Source organism: Protopterus annectens, chromosome 1.part1 (assembly GCF_019279795.1).
Source record: "Protopterus annectens isolate FY-2018-M chromosome 1.part1, PAN1.0, whole genome shotgun sequence".
Classification (NCBI taxonomy): Eukaryota; Metazoa; Chordata; order Ceratodontiformes; family Protopteridae; genus Protopterus; species Protopterus annectens.
The window spans coordinates 778,581,248-778,593,952 of record NC_056726.1 but is presented as its reverse complement, the minus strand read 5'-3'; the positions used below and the strand labels follow the sequence as shown (position 1 = coordinate 778,593,952).

The following is a 12,705-nucleotide window of genomic DNA, read 5'->3' as shown; positions in this document are numbered from 1 at the left end:
GTTGAAGCTTCGTTTTGAACACCAACAGCCAGCAAGTAATACCACACACTTTGCAACTCTGAAATCCCTACAAGATGCACCCATGTTTCATGATGATATCAACACTGAAAAGTATTGCCACAATATTTCCAAGTTAGTGAGTGAGTTTGGAGAACAATTTGCAGACTTTAAAAACCTAGAGTATGATTTTTTTTCTATTTTCTGCAACCCTTTCTCTGTTAGTGCTGGTGAGGAACCAAAACAGTTTCAGTTAGAGCTAACTGATCTCCAGTGTAATTCTGTGTTGAAGGGTAAGTTTTCAAGTGCTGACATTGGCACATTTTATCAGTATGTTGGGCCAACATATCCTTGAATTAAACGTTTGGCCTCAAAGATTACGTCAGTGTTCTGCGGTACCTATGTCTGTGAAACACTCTGATGAACCTGTAAAATCCTCAACTCTGGTCTCAACTTATTGACGAACATCTCCACTCGACACTGAAGGTAGCCACGGCTCAGTCCTTAGTGCCAAACAGTGATGCACTTGGAAAGCCCAAGATGTGCCAAATTTCTGGGAATAGTAGTACCAGGAATTAAGGTAAATAGCTTGACTTCTTTGCTCACTTGTTTTTAGGTTACACGCGAACATGAGTGTAGACTAAATCCACCTTTATCATTATTATTATTACATTCCTCCCCTAATGAGTGGTCTTGATCTGCAGAAACTGTGCCTGCAAAGATTCAGTGTGAAGTCTGCCAAGGCAGCCCCCTCAAATACCTTGCCTAAAAGGGCTCTCCTACCTGAAGGATGTTATCCTGCAGAAACTGTGCCTACAAACATTTAATCTGAAGTCAGACCACTACAAACTGCCAAGGTAGCCCCCCTCAAATACCTTACCTAAAAGGGCTCTCCTACCTGAAGGACGCTATCCTGCAGAAACTGTTCCTGCAAACATTTAATCTGAAGTCAAACCACTACAAACTGCCTAGGTTAATAACTTAAAACTGTAATCCTTTTAATTGTACACTGCTGACCTGGGTCTAAAGCACCTATAGTCTGTTCCCCCATAACAACTTGGCTTCCTCTTTCTTCTAATTAAAAGTAGTTTACCCCCCGAAAAATATACCACCACTGTTTCTCACCTTAAAACCCTGAAAATTATATTCTAAAGCTAGCAAATACCCTAAAAGTAGTTTAAAAGACAGCTATTAAACTAAGACTTTAAATACTTACCATACGGCTCCAGGAAGCCTCAGAAAACACTTGAAGTCAGTATTTTTAACTGACCTGTGTTACTTAATGATGACCTACTCTCGGGATTTTCTTTAATCCTGGAACTTCTATAACTTGCTTAGGTATGTAACCTCTGTAAATATTGTATCTTAAACAAGTGCTTGTTTAGGTATGTTAACTACTGTAAATACTGTATTTTTAATCTAATATCTGAGCTTTTCTCCCCGGGCCTCTGCTGAAAATGGGCATGTACCCAGTCGGACTATCCCAGTCAACAAATGTAAAATAAAATAAAAATAAAAAAATGATTTTGCCTGCGTACTGTATACTCTGATGAAATATGGCCTGCTGGAGTAAGTTTACAGGTGACAACGTGTCAAAGAGGGAAAAAACAAGACCATCAGGAATGGACATGAAGAAATTTTACTGGATGGAGGCTGAGCAGAGATGAGAGGTTCTAACTGTCAGGACCCTACAGCAGAAGTGTTTTCAAAGTAAAATATATCAGTTTCTGTTGGTGCATACTAGTTGTTTCAGTGACATGGGCAAAATCACATGGTATACAGCTGGTAGGTCTAAAAAACATCAAAATCAGTGATAAGTAATACTTGATTGCAGAGCACTACAATAAATATTGGGCTGCAGTGCATAAGCAAATAGATGCAAATTCAGTCACAACTGCTCTCACACAATACATACAATATTACTTGGCCTTTAGGGAAATGCTCATTGTAACCAACTGTCTTGCTCAATACTTTCCCTTGGCTGTTAAGGCTGGTAAAACGATGTGAATGCTTTGCTAAGTACACCCCTGCTAGGAAGGAAAAATAACTGCACAGATGGAAAATGAGACTTCATCAGGAGTACAAGTGACCATGCACAGCTTGACTTTAAAAAAAAAAAAAAGGCCAACAGTGATAACCACTTAAATTCCAGTACAGTCAAACATTGCAATTCCACTATCTTTGTCTGCTTGATAACCCCCTGCTAACCAGTAATGCTGAGAGGCCAAGCCATATAGAAAATTAGTAATAAGCAAGATTCCAGAATAAAAAGGTTTACTCTAAACTAGAGAGTCATGAAAGGCTACACACTGATTCTGAGCAAACTGAAAGATAAAGAATTTATGCTCTGTTACTTTCATAATGAATAGTCACCATACTCTAATAAAGTAACCTCAAGCAGCTGTTCAGTTGTTTTACCTGCCCATCTTGCTGGAGGTGGTGATGCAGCATCTGGGATTGAGGTTGCTGATGCGCTGGTAGGATATGAAGGAAAGGTGCTGGAGCATAGCCAGGAGCACCACCAGGATTTAAGGGTCCAGTAGATCCAAGTGCTGAAGGGAGACTGAAAGGAGGTGGTGTGCCAGCATGGAATCCCTGCTTATCAAAAGTCTTTGTGTGATGAAAGTTTGACAACAGTACACACACATACAAAAACAAAACAAAAAGCAAAAAATTACATTGTGAAGACCTACACAAAAATGCAGCAACAGGAAGTTTACAACTTCTAAAAAACATTAATCAAGATACCACTGGACAAACTTTTCTGATCTGCTGGCAATCTGTTGACAAACATCTGGCAGTGCACTGGCTTCAGCGGAAAAAAAAATCTACTTTCAAACGATTTCTGGGATATTGTCTTGCACAAAGAGCATGTTCTACAAAGGGGGTGGCAGACTAACTAGGCTTGAAAGAAAAAAGCAATTTGTTTCCTTATGCAAATTAACCATCATGATGAAGTTATTAACATGTTCAAAGTTATATAAAACAAAAGCTGACTTCACAGCCAGGGCTTCTACGTGCAGGTCAGTTTACTTAACCACTTTGATATACTGCCTACTTGCATCACTGTAAGAACTACATGTAATCTAAACAGCTTCTTGAATTTTGACTCTGTTCACAAATATTTTAGGTTATGAAACTCTGGACTTTATAAAATGGATGACTCCTCTGAATAAACGTTTCAACATCACAAGCATATCTGTAATAAATCCAGTAGGTGGCATTTAAATATTAATTAAAAGTTGAGCACTGTACCTGAGCTTTATTATACACTGAGCCACTGATATCTGGTACTCCTGCACTGCTTGAAGCCACTGAAACTCCTGTCAAAAAAAGAAGACAAATTAACTGTACTAATGCTTCTACAGCATATGCCTTACACAGCACATCCACCTATAAGTGCCACAGTCATTGGCTAAAAGTGCAGGAACTCTGAAATAAGAAATCAATTAGTAAATAGAATACAGAAAGTCAGATTTTTATCCTGTAGGACAACTTTAAGAAAATTATTTGCTTAAATAAATAAGAAATGAAAAAAATAAATCAATAAAATGCATACTGACAAACTTTATCCCGTAGAACAGCTTTGTGAATGCAGTTATTTGTAATCAGTTTCTAAGTGCAGAAATGGAGTTGTGCTGGGTGCTTCCATAACATCAAAAGTTGTCATGCTACAAAGTATAACTGGTCATTAGGTGGGGACACTGGCACATTATTTTCAAGGTGTTACTACAATAATGTCACTAGTCAGCATGCAGATTCATGAGGATAAAACCCTTGTCACTCAAAGACAGGGTGGCTATTCTCTTTCTCCCCACCCTCAAAAAGCTTTGGCAACAATGATTACATGAAGAAAAAAAATACGTAGACTACTATGAAAAAGAAATTATGTACCCACCATAATGTTCCATCTGAGTAGTTGTACTTCCATTTGTCTTCAACCTGTGGGTTCCAGATCCGTATCGGATCCGACACAGCCGCATATCCACCATCTGGTCTGAGCTCCAAGCTCCTCCCCTTTCTCATAATGCCTCCCCCTGTCTCCTTCCTCCCTTCAGATCGAGTTTGCTGCCCAACACACAACACATACCCGACCAAGACTAACACTACTGGCAACCAGACTTTCCTGAGCCAAAGCATGACAAAAGACTTCCCCTGAGATTTCCAGCTTCCATAAATATAGCCAGGACAATAGTGACAAGATACGGGGAAGGAAGGGGATGGTTGAAGACAAATGAAGTACAACTACTCAGATGGAATGTTATGGTGAGTAGATAACTTCTTTATGTGAAGTAGTTGACGTCATTTGATCTTCAACCTGTGGGACAGAGTCCCCAGCAACTATACTCCTGGGAGGCCATCATGGAAGGATATTCCAGAGCACAGTGGAGCCAAAAGATGCCCTGTTCCTAGATCATCATCTTCTTTCAGCTTTTCCCGGTTAGGGGTCGCCACAGTGGATCATCTGTCCGCTCATGATTGGCAGTGGAGTTTTATGGTGTCAAGTTGCCAGCCCGGCGCCCAACCTTCCACAGAAGGCACACACACACGCACTCGCACCTAGGGCCAATTTAGAGTACCCAATCCACCTACTGCATGTCTATGGGATGTGAGAGGAAACCAGAGCACCCGGAGGAAACCCACGCGACCACAGGGAGGACATGCAGACTCTGCACAGAAGGCACCCCAGATGAAAATCGAACCAGAGAACCTCTTGCTGTGAGGCAGCAACGTTAACCGCTGCACCACCGTGGCCGCCTGCCCTGTTCCTAGATATGATGTCCAATTTATGAGAAATGAAGGTATGAGATGAGGACCAAGTAGCTCCAGAACAGATATCATCCAGGGACAACCTGGATCATAAAGCTGTTAAAGTAGCCATAGACCTGGTAGAATGTGCTTTTACCTGATGGGGAAATTCTCCTGACAGAGTACGCCTGAATAACACACTGGGAAATCTAACGGGCAATCATAACCTTGGAGATTGGTTTCCGTAAAAAGGGTTTTGAGTAAGAAATGAACAGCTGGTCAGATTTACAAAAAGCTTTTGTCCTGTGCAAGTAAAACTGTAATTGTCTATGCACATCCAGTAAATGAAAAGGACCATTGATGGTCTGATTAATATTGGCTTCTGACGCTACATTGGGAAGAAAAGACAGGTTAGTACACAAAGACACTCTATTCTTAATGAAAAATCATATAAGGAACCTTGACCGATAGTGCTTGAAGTTCTGACACTCTCCTAGCAGACGTAATGGCAACTAAAAGGCAGTCTTCCAAGATAGATACTGCAAATCAACAGAAACTGCAGGTTCAAATTGGGGAGAGACTAAAGCCTGAAGCACTAATGTAAGGTCTCATGAAGGAGTAGGATCCTTCACTGGGGTCTCGGAAGAAAGGTACCCTTAAAGAAAGTCTTGCAAAGTTTAGAACAGGCCAACTAAGTCATGTTTTCCCCCACATGAAAATTGGAGATTGCGGCCAGTTGGACTTTAACAGCGGGGGGAAACTGGCACCTTGCTGAAAAATCCCTGCCAAAAACTCCAATATCGCAGACACTGGAGCAGTAAAGAGATCTAATGCACACGGTGAGGCCCATATGGAAAAACTTTTCCACTTGCTACTGTATACCCTTCTGGTGGAAGACTTGAGCCACCACCAAAATGGTTTTAATGGGAGAAGATAAACCAGGAGTCCTAATGATCACGGGAACTGGGCCAGCCAAGCTGTGAGCTTCAAATTGTCCCGGTCTGGGTGAGGAATTCCCGACAGATGAGAAATGAGATCCGGAAATGGATCCAACGTCCATGGTGGAACTACTAGATGAGACCATAGAGAGGGAACCAGACTTGGCGAGGCCAGAATGGGGCAATGAGGATCACAAAGCTCCCCAGCCTGCAAGCTTTCTGAAGAAACTTTGATATCAAGGATAGAGAAGGATAAGCATAAAGAAGACCGGGAGGCAAAGCATGAATCACATCATCTCTGGGGGATTCCCCCTGAGAGGGGTTCAGAGCAAAGTACGTGCTGCATTTCATGTTAGAAGGAGATAATAGATTGCAGCAAGGCCGACCCCACTTTAGAAAGATCTGCTGAAGGCTTCAGAGTCCACTATTAAGGCATCAGGATAGATCTGCCGAGCATGTCCGTTAGAATGTCAGACCGTCCCAGAATGTGTTGCCACCAGAAAACGGCCGGTGGAGATTGCCCATTCCCCCAATCTCACGGCTTTGCAACAAAGGGGGTAAGATCTGGTTCCCCCCCGTTTGTTGATGTACCAGACCACTGACATGTCTGTCTGGATAGCAACCTTCCCTAGCGGAAGTTGGGCATGAAGGGCCTGCAATGCAAGAAGCACTGCCCTCAAATCCAGGATATTCAAATGCAAACTGGTCTCAGATGGGGACCACATGCCTTGAAGTGTCCTTCCCGAGCAATGCCTCCCCAACCTAGCTGGGAGGCATCCATGGTCACCGTGACCTTGGGAAAAGATGGGAGAAAGGGATGTCCTTTGACTAGGTCTGGGGAATGAAGTTACCACCGAAGACCATCCCTGCACACTCAGGAGAGTCGTACGGGATGAGACAATAGCAGAGCTAAGAGAGACCACTGAACATCAAGAATCCACTGAAGAATCCATATGTGAAAGTGCGCTAAGGGTAGCAGGTTGATAGTGGCCGCCACAGACCCCAACACCCTCAGTACTGTTTCTGCTGTCGGAGATTGGGTTTGAAGGATGCACAGAACGTGTACCTTCTGGATGTGCATCCTCTGTCTAGGGTAAGGAAAATTTTCATCTGGACAGTGTCCAACTGAGCCCCAATGAAGTCTAAGATCTGAACAGTGGCCAGCGACGGCTTGTTGAGACTGATGGTGATGCCCAGTCTCCGTACTAAGTAAGAGGAAGTAATCCCTGGCTTGGCAAAGTTGATGCTCAGAAGAGGCAGCAAAGAGCCAATCGTACAGGTAAGGGAAGACCTGAGTGAAGCCTCAGGTGAGCCACTATTATTGTCATCACCTTGGTGAACACCCTGGGGCCCTGTGATGAGACCAAAGGGAAGTGCTCTGAACTGACAATGATTGGCTCCTAGCTGGAAGTGGAGAAACCTCAGAGTGCACCTGTCCATCTTGATATGATAGTATGCATCCTAGAGGTCGACTGAGCACATCCAGTCGTACACTTGCAGGTAGGGCAGGATGGACTTGAGCGTGACTACTCAGAATTTTGCATTGGCCACTGACAGATTAAAGGTGGATAGATCCAAAATGGGTCTTAGGTCCCCCATTTTTACTGGCATTAAAAAGAACCTGGAATAAGTGCCCGATATCCAGAATGGTCAAGGGGGGCAGGTTGGATGACTTGTTTTACTAGCAGCTTTTTTATTTCTAGTGCTGCTTCCTCCCTTTGTGTGGGTGAGACATCCGGGGGGTGTTTGGGTGGCTCGAGGAAGGGGAATGAATAGCCTCTGGATATGATCTGCAACACCCAACGATCTGTTATGGACTCCCATTCACCTGGGTGTAGCGATAACTAGCCCCCGACTGCCTCCAGTGAAGAGCAGTCGGGCAAACCTTCAGGGCTGCTGTGCGGGTCTGTCTGAGAATGATTCTGGAGATCTGTAATTTCTTGGACCCCCTCTGCCTGTAGGGCAACGTCTATCAAAACCCCCAATGCCTCTGGGGGATGGTGAGTACCGCGTGTCCTGGGAAAATGCCCGAGACGTCTGGAACCACATCTTCTTAGCCCCTTGCTGATTCCTAGAAAAGGATCCTTGGGGGGGAGGAGAAGCGGATCCCGACGAGTGTCTTCCCAGCCTTCCCACTCTGGCCAAAGTCTCGCATACCGACTTCCCAAACAGGGAGGAACCATCGTACAGGGCACTGGTGAACGACGCCTTGAAGGGTTCTGAGAACTGACAGCCAGAACCAGGCGTGTCACCTGATGGCAACGCCTGTATCAGCTGCCCTAGTGGCTCCATCAGCATGGGAGAGTAGATGCATGGAGGTGTTAGCGACTGACTTCAGAGTGGCCATACGACCAGAAAACATCTTCTTGTCTCCAGTCGACATGGACTCATGAGTCAAATCAGCACTCTCCTTAACTAGGTCTCGCTGCAGCCGAATCACGTGTGCCATGTAATTCCATGCTCTTACTGAGAAGGTGGCTGAAGCATAAACCCGCTTACAAAATCAATCCAACGGCCTTGACTCCTGGTCAGGAAGATGAACTGAAGAGCTCTCCTGAGCAAGCTCTTTCTTACTGGCAGCTGCCACCACCATAACATCAATCGGGGACCCTTTACTCCAACATGTCCTGTCCGAAGTGGAGCTAAGAACTTTATCAGGGTGCTTAGGGATAGGCTCCACCATGTCCGACTCCTTCCACGCCCGAGATGTTATAAGGTCCACTAAGGGATCAGCGGGAGGGGACACCCAGGAAATAGATGGATCTGTGCCGAATGCCTCGAGGAACACTGATTTGTCCGAGGTTGCTTTCTGGGCAGACCACCCCCCCTCTTGTGTAGGAGTTCCATGATGTCTCCAAAGGAGACATTCTTGGGGGGTAATATGGGAAACCTTCTCCTTCCTCCAAATCAGCATCTTCGGTGAGGGACTCTGGTGGGGAGTCCAAGTGCCTCCTTTTACACGTCCATTTGCGAGGGATCTCCTCTGTGGGAATTTCTGGGGAGGACTCGCCAACTTCCTGCTGCTTCCTCACGGGAGCAGAGGCAAAATGGGAACAGGCTGTCCCTGAGATAAGATGGTCTGGACCGTACCCAAAACAAAGGGAGTTGGGACGGAGTCTGAGATGGTCAAGAGTCTTGATGACACTGAGAGAACCCTCTCCACCACATCAAAGACTGAAGGAGAACAGACATCCTGAGAAGTGCCAGACAGAGCTATTCCCCTCTGACCCTAATGGGGAGTCAGAGCAGAGACTCCAGGAGCCGAGCTATCGAGAGTACTGCCCTCTGACACACACTGAGTTGACGGCACCCCCTTGGATCCAAACTCAAGGCTACAGCTCAGACAGCTCGGATCAGACACACAAGGCAATGACCGGAGTCTACGTACAAGGTACCACAGGCGCCAACCCCTCAATCTCGAGGGTCCTGGGATCCAGGGGCTCCTAAACCAAAAACCGGATCGGAGAAGAAGTGATCGGCGTAAAGAAAGACTGCAATCCCTCCACTCCAGAGGGAGAGGGGGCAGGCAAGACCCCCATCTGAATTTGGGTGCAGATAAACCAATGCATCATCTTATCCATCTTCGTTTCATTGAGGCTCCGGGTGGAGCAGGAGGATGAAGCCACTGACACTAGTCTGGAGTGCCGGTGAGGGGAAGCCCGAACAGGTGACAGGATCCGGAATTCCTCTGGCTCTGGGGAGAACCTAGGAGAATGAAGCTGGGGAGATCCAGGTCTGGTTTCTGGCCTAACCTTCAAGGGGGAGCGTGCCAGAGCTGAGCAGTCGGGAGACCACTTCCTCGGTCTATCCTTCCTAGACTTCGCCCCTTCCCCGGACCTCATGGCAGGAGTTTTTGAGTCCCAGAGACTGGGGAAGAGTAGAAGTTGAAGCTGCAACTGATGTGGGGGTTACGGTCCCCAAAGAGGGAATTAGGCCCTTGAGGATGAGTTTGGCCCTCCTGTCCTTCAGTACCCTCGGATTAAACCTGACATAGATACGACAGGAGGTTTGTAGGTAGGCTGCCCCCAGACACCACATACAGTGTGGCGATCGGCTGGGGGGAGTTTATGGTCACACTCTGTGCACTTTCTGAAACCTAGTTTAGAGGTTTCAGTCATGTCCTTAAAAAGGCCCAGAACACACACACACACACACACATGCCCTAAAGAAAGAAAAGAACAGACTGAAAAAGGGAGCCAAGTTTTTTTTTGTTTTGTTTTCCGACGACTGCGCGAGGAGGATAGATAGTAAAGCTAGGAAAAAGTTAAGGAGGGAAGCAAAAAGTGCAAAAATACACTCACTCACTAATCCAAAATGACTAGCTGAGAACTTGGACCACAATGCTTGCTTTTCCAATGGCAAACGAAACTGGGGAGGAAGGAGACAGATGGTATTATGGGTAAGGGGAGGAGCTTGGAGCTCGGATCAGATGATGGATATGGGGCCTTGTCGGATCCAATACGGATCTGTAACCCACAGGTTAGATCAAATGAAGTCAACTACTTCAGATCAAACAAAATGTGGAGATGTATGCATATCACTCCCAAAGAGATGGGATGGGTGAGAATAACTACTGGCCCTTTGAATGTGGTAGCACAGTACAGCAATGCAAGTGCACTCACCACAACAGATGTTAGAATAACAGATTGCAGCTGCACAAATCATACTAAAATGGTTAGCTGCTAGCTCTCTTTAGCAGTGGAATACCCATGATGTACGAAATTATGCAGTCTTGGGTCATTCATGGCTATTATGGGATAAGCCCAGTTATAAAGAAAGTTTATTATACGTTTTTTTTTTTCCTTGCAACCCCCACAAGAGATGGTCATATCAGTGTACTGCACTAACAAAAGTTCTCGGAATTCACAGGACAAAATAACCCAAATTAAACAAAGAACACAATAAAAGTCCTAAAAGACTGTGATAACGCTAAAAACAGTGAAACCTAAAAATGTGAAATAGAACAATCTCTGTGAAATAATACATACAATGGATAAACACAACTGAAAAATGTATGTAAAGTAAATATAGCACTACCTTCAAACTTCAGCACCTTTACAGTTATCACAGTACACAGAGATGTATTAAGTCATGTGGTCTGTTTATTCACTGTAAGATTAAATCTGAAAAATAGTCAAAAATCTGGCAACTTCACATCAGAAGTGAGATGCCCAATCCTACGTGTTTTTATTTTCTGAAAAATTTATGCTCCAATGCAAAAAGTACAGTTTTGTACCTACCATAAATGTAGATGCTCGAGTGTTCACCCTGCTGCAGTCATCACACTTGGGTTGAATCCCAAAGCTAAAGATGGGAGGTGGCGTCACACAGGGTTAGAAGAAGCTAGTAAGCCCTGCAAAACTGCAGTGGAAAAACAGCTCTAGTCTGAAGAGTACAGAGGTAAGTGATAGTGTTTGGTGAAGGTGTGCACTGAACTCCAAGTAGCAGCTTCCAGAATATCCTTGGTTGGCACTCCCCTGAGAAAGGCTGCTGATGTAGCTGTAGCCCTGGTGGAGTGGGACCTAATGTTAGCAGGTACTGGTTTCCCATGATGTGTGTAACAGAAACGTATGCAATGCCCTATCCATTTTGAAATGGTCTGTTTTGAGATAGCTTTTCCTTGTGATCCTGTAGCATAGGCTACAAAAAGCTGGTCAGTTTTTCTGAAAGCCTTAGTTTATCCAAGCAGTAACGTAATTGCCTGTGAATGTCCAAAGAGTGCAGGAGTCTTTCTCCTTTGTTCTGGGGATTTGGGAAGAAGGTGGGCAAGTGAATGGTTTGGTTTAGGGCCACAATGGATACAGCCTTTGGCATAAAGGAAGGATTTGTTCGTAGAGAGACTCCGTCTTGATGAAAAATGATGAAAGGTTCCACTGCCATTAGTGCCTGTAGCGCTGAAACTCTTCTAGCGGAGGTTATTGCTAGTAGTAGGGCAGTTTTCTATGAAAGAAATTTTAAATCAGTAGAAAAAGCTGGTTCAAAGGGCGGTAGTGTAAGCTTTTCCAGAACAAAGTTGAGATCCCAAGTAGGTGTTGGAGCTCTCCTTGACGGTCTTAAGTTCTTAGCCCCTCTGAGGAACTCTCTCAGGAGTGGATGTGAGAATAGAGGAGGATCCGTGCTGTAATGCGCTGAAATTGCTAAGGCGTGGATCTTAATAGATGAAAAGGAAAGTCCTTTGTGTAATATCTCAATTAAATATTGTAGAATCTGAGGGATGTTTGGATCAAGGGGGTTTAGGTTCAAGGCGCAGAATCTTTTCCATTTGTCTGAATAGGTTTTCCTGGTGCTGGGTCTCATGGCCTCCAGAATGACATCCATAACAGCTTTGGATAAAGGTGTTGGCTGGTTGTTTAGGTAATTTGCCATGCAGCCAGGTTTAAAGTCTTGAGCTGGCTGTGTAGAATCTGATGATCTCGCTGGGTGAGCAGGTGAGGAATTTGTGGCAAAATCCATGGTGGGCCTTAGGCCATGTTCATTAAAATTGGGTACCAATGCTGGCGTGGCCAGTCTGGTGCAACGAGTATCATTTGTGGTCTCTCTAATCTGACTTTCAGCAGTACCTTTGCTAGAAGAGGTAGTGGAGGGAAGGCATACACTGTTAATGTTTTCCAACTGAATGAGAGGGTGTCCACTTTCCAAGCTAGTGGATGGAAGATCCTTGTGCAAAATATTTGAAGTTGGTGGTTGTGGGGGCTTGCAAACAGATCTATGTCTGGGCATCCCCATTTTTGAGCTATCATTGCAAATACTTGTGGATCTAGTTTCCATTTGTGTGGATCCATGATGCTTCTGCTTAGGTCGTCTGCCAATGTATTTTTTCTGTCCTGGCAGGAATTGTGTTTGTAATTGAACCTGGTAAGACAGTGCAGTGTTCCACAAGGTCATTGCTTGCCTGCATAGAGGGTAGTGTGCCCCCTCGCTTATGTACCACATGACTGTGGTATTGTCCATCTTTATTAGTAGTTGTCCTGGGTGTAGAAGGTCCTTGAAAGCTGTTAGGGCATTCTGTACTGCTAGCATT

The 12,705-nt window shown here is 44.8% G+C and overlaps 1 protein-coding gene across 1 annotated transcript in view; it reads right to left on the bottom strand.

Annotated features, from left to right (window-relative positions):
- The window catches only part of LOC122815046 (ubiquitin-associated protein 2-like), a 72,077-nt gene that overhangs the window by 42,145 nt on the left and 17,227 nt on the right, over positions 1-12,705 (bottom strand). Inside the window, exons 2-3 of the mRNA XM_044087297.1 lie at positions 3,253-3,390; positions 2,416-2,607 (exon numbers count right to left, since the gene is read on the bottom strand). Of these exons, the coding sequence (XP_043943232.1) occupies positions 2,416-2,607; positions 3,253-3,390 (330 nt within the window). The remainder of the gene's footprint in view (positions 1-2,415; positions 2,608-3,252; positions 3,391-12,705) is intronic.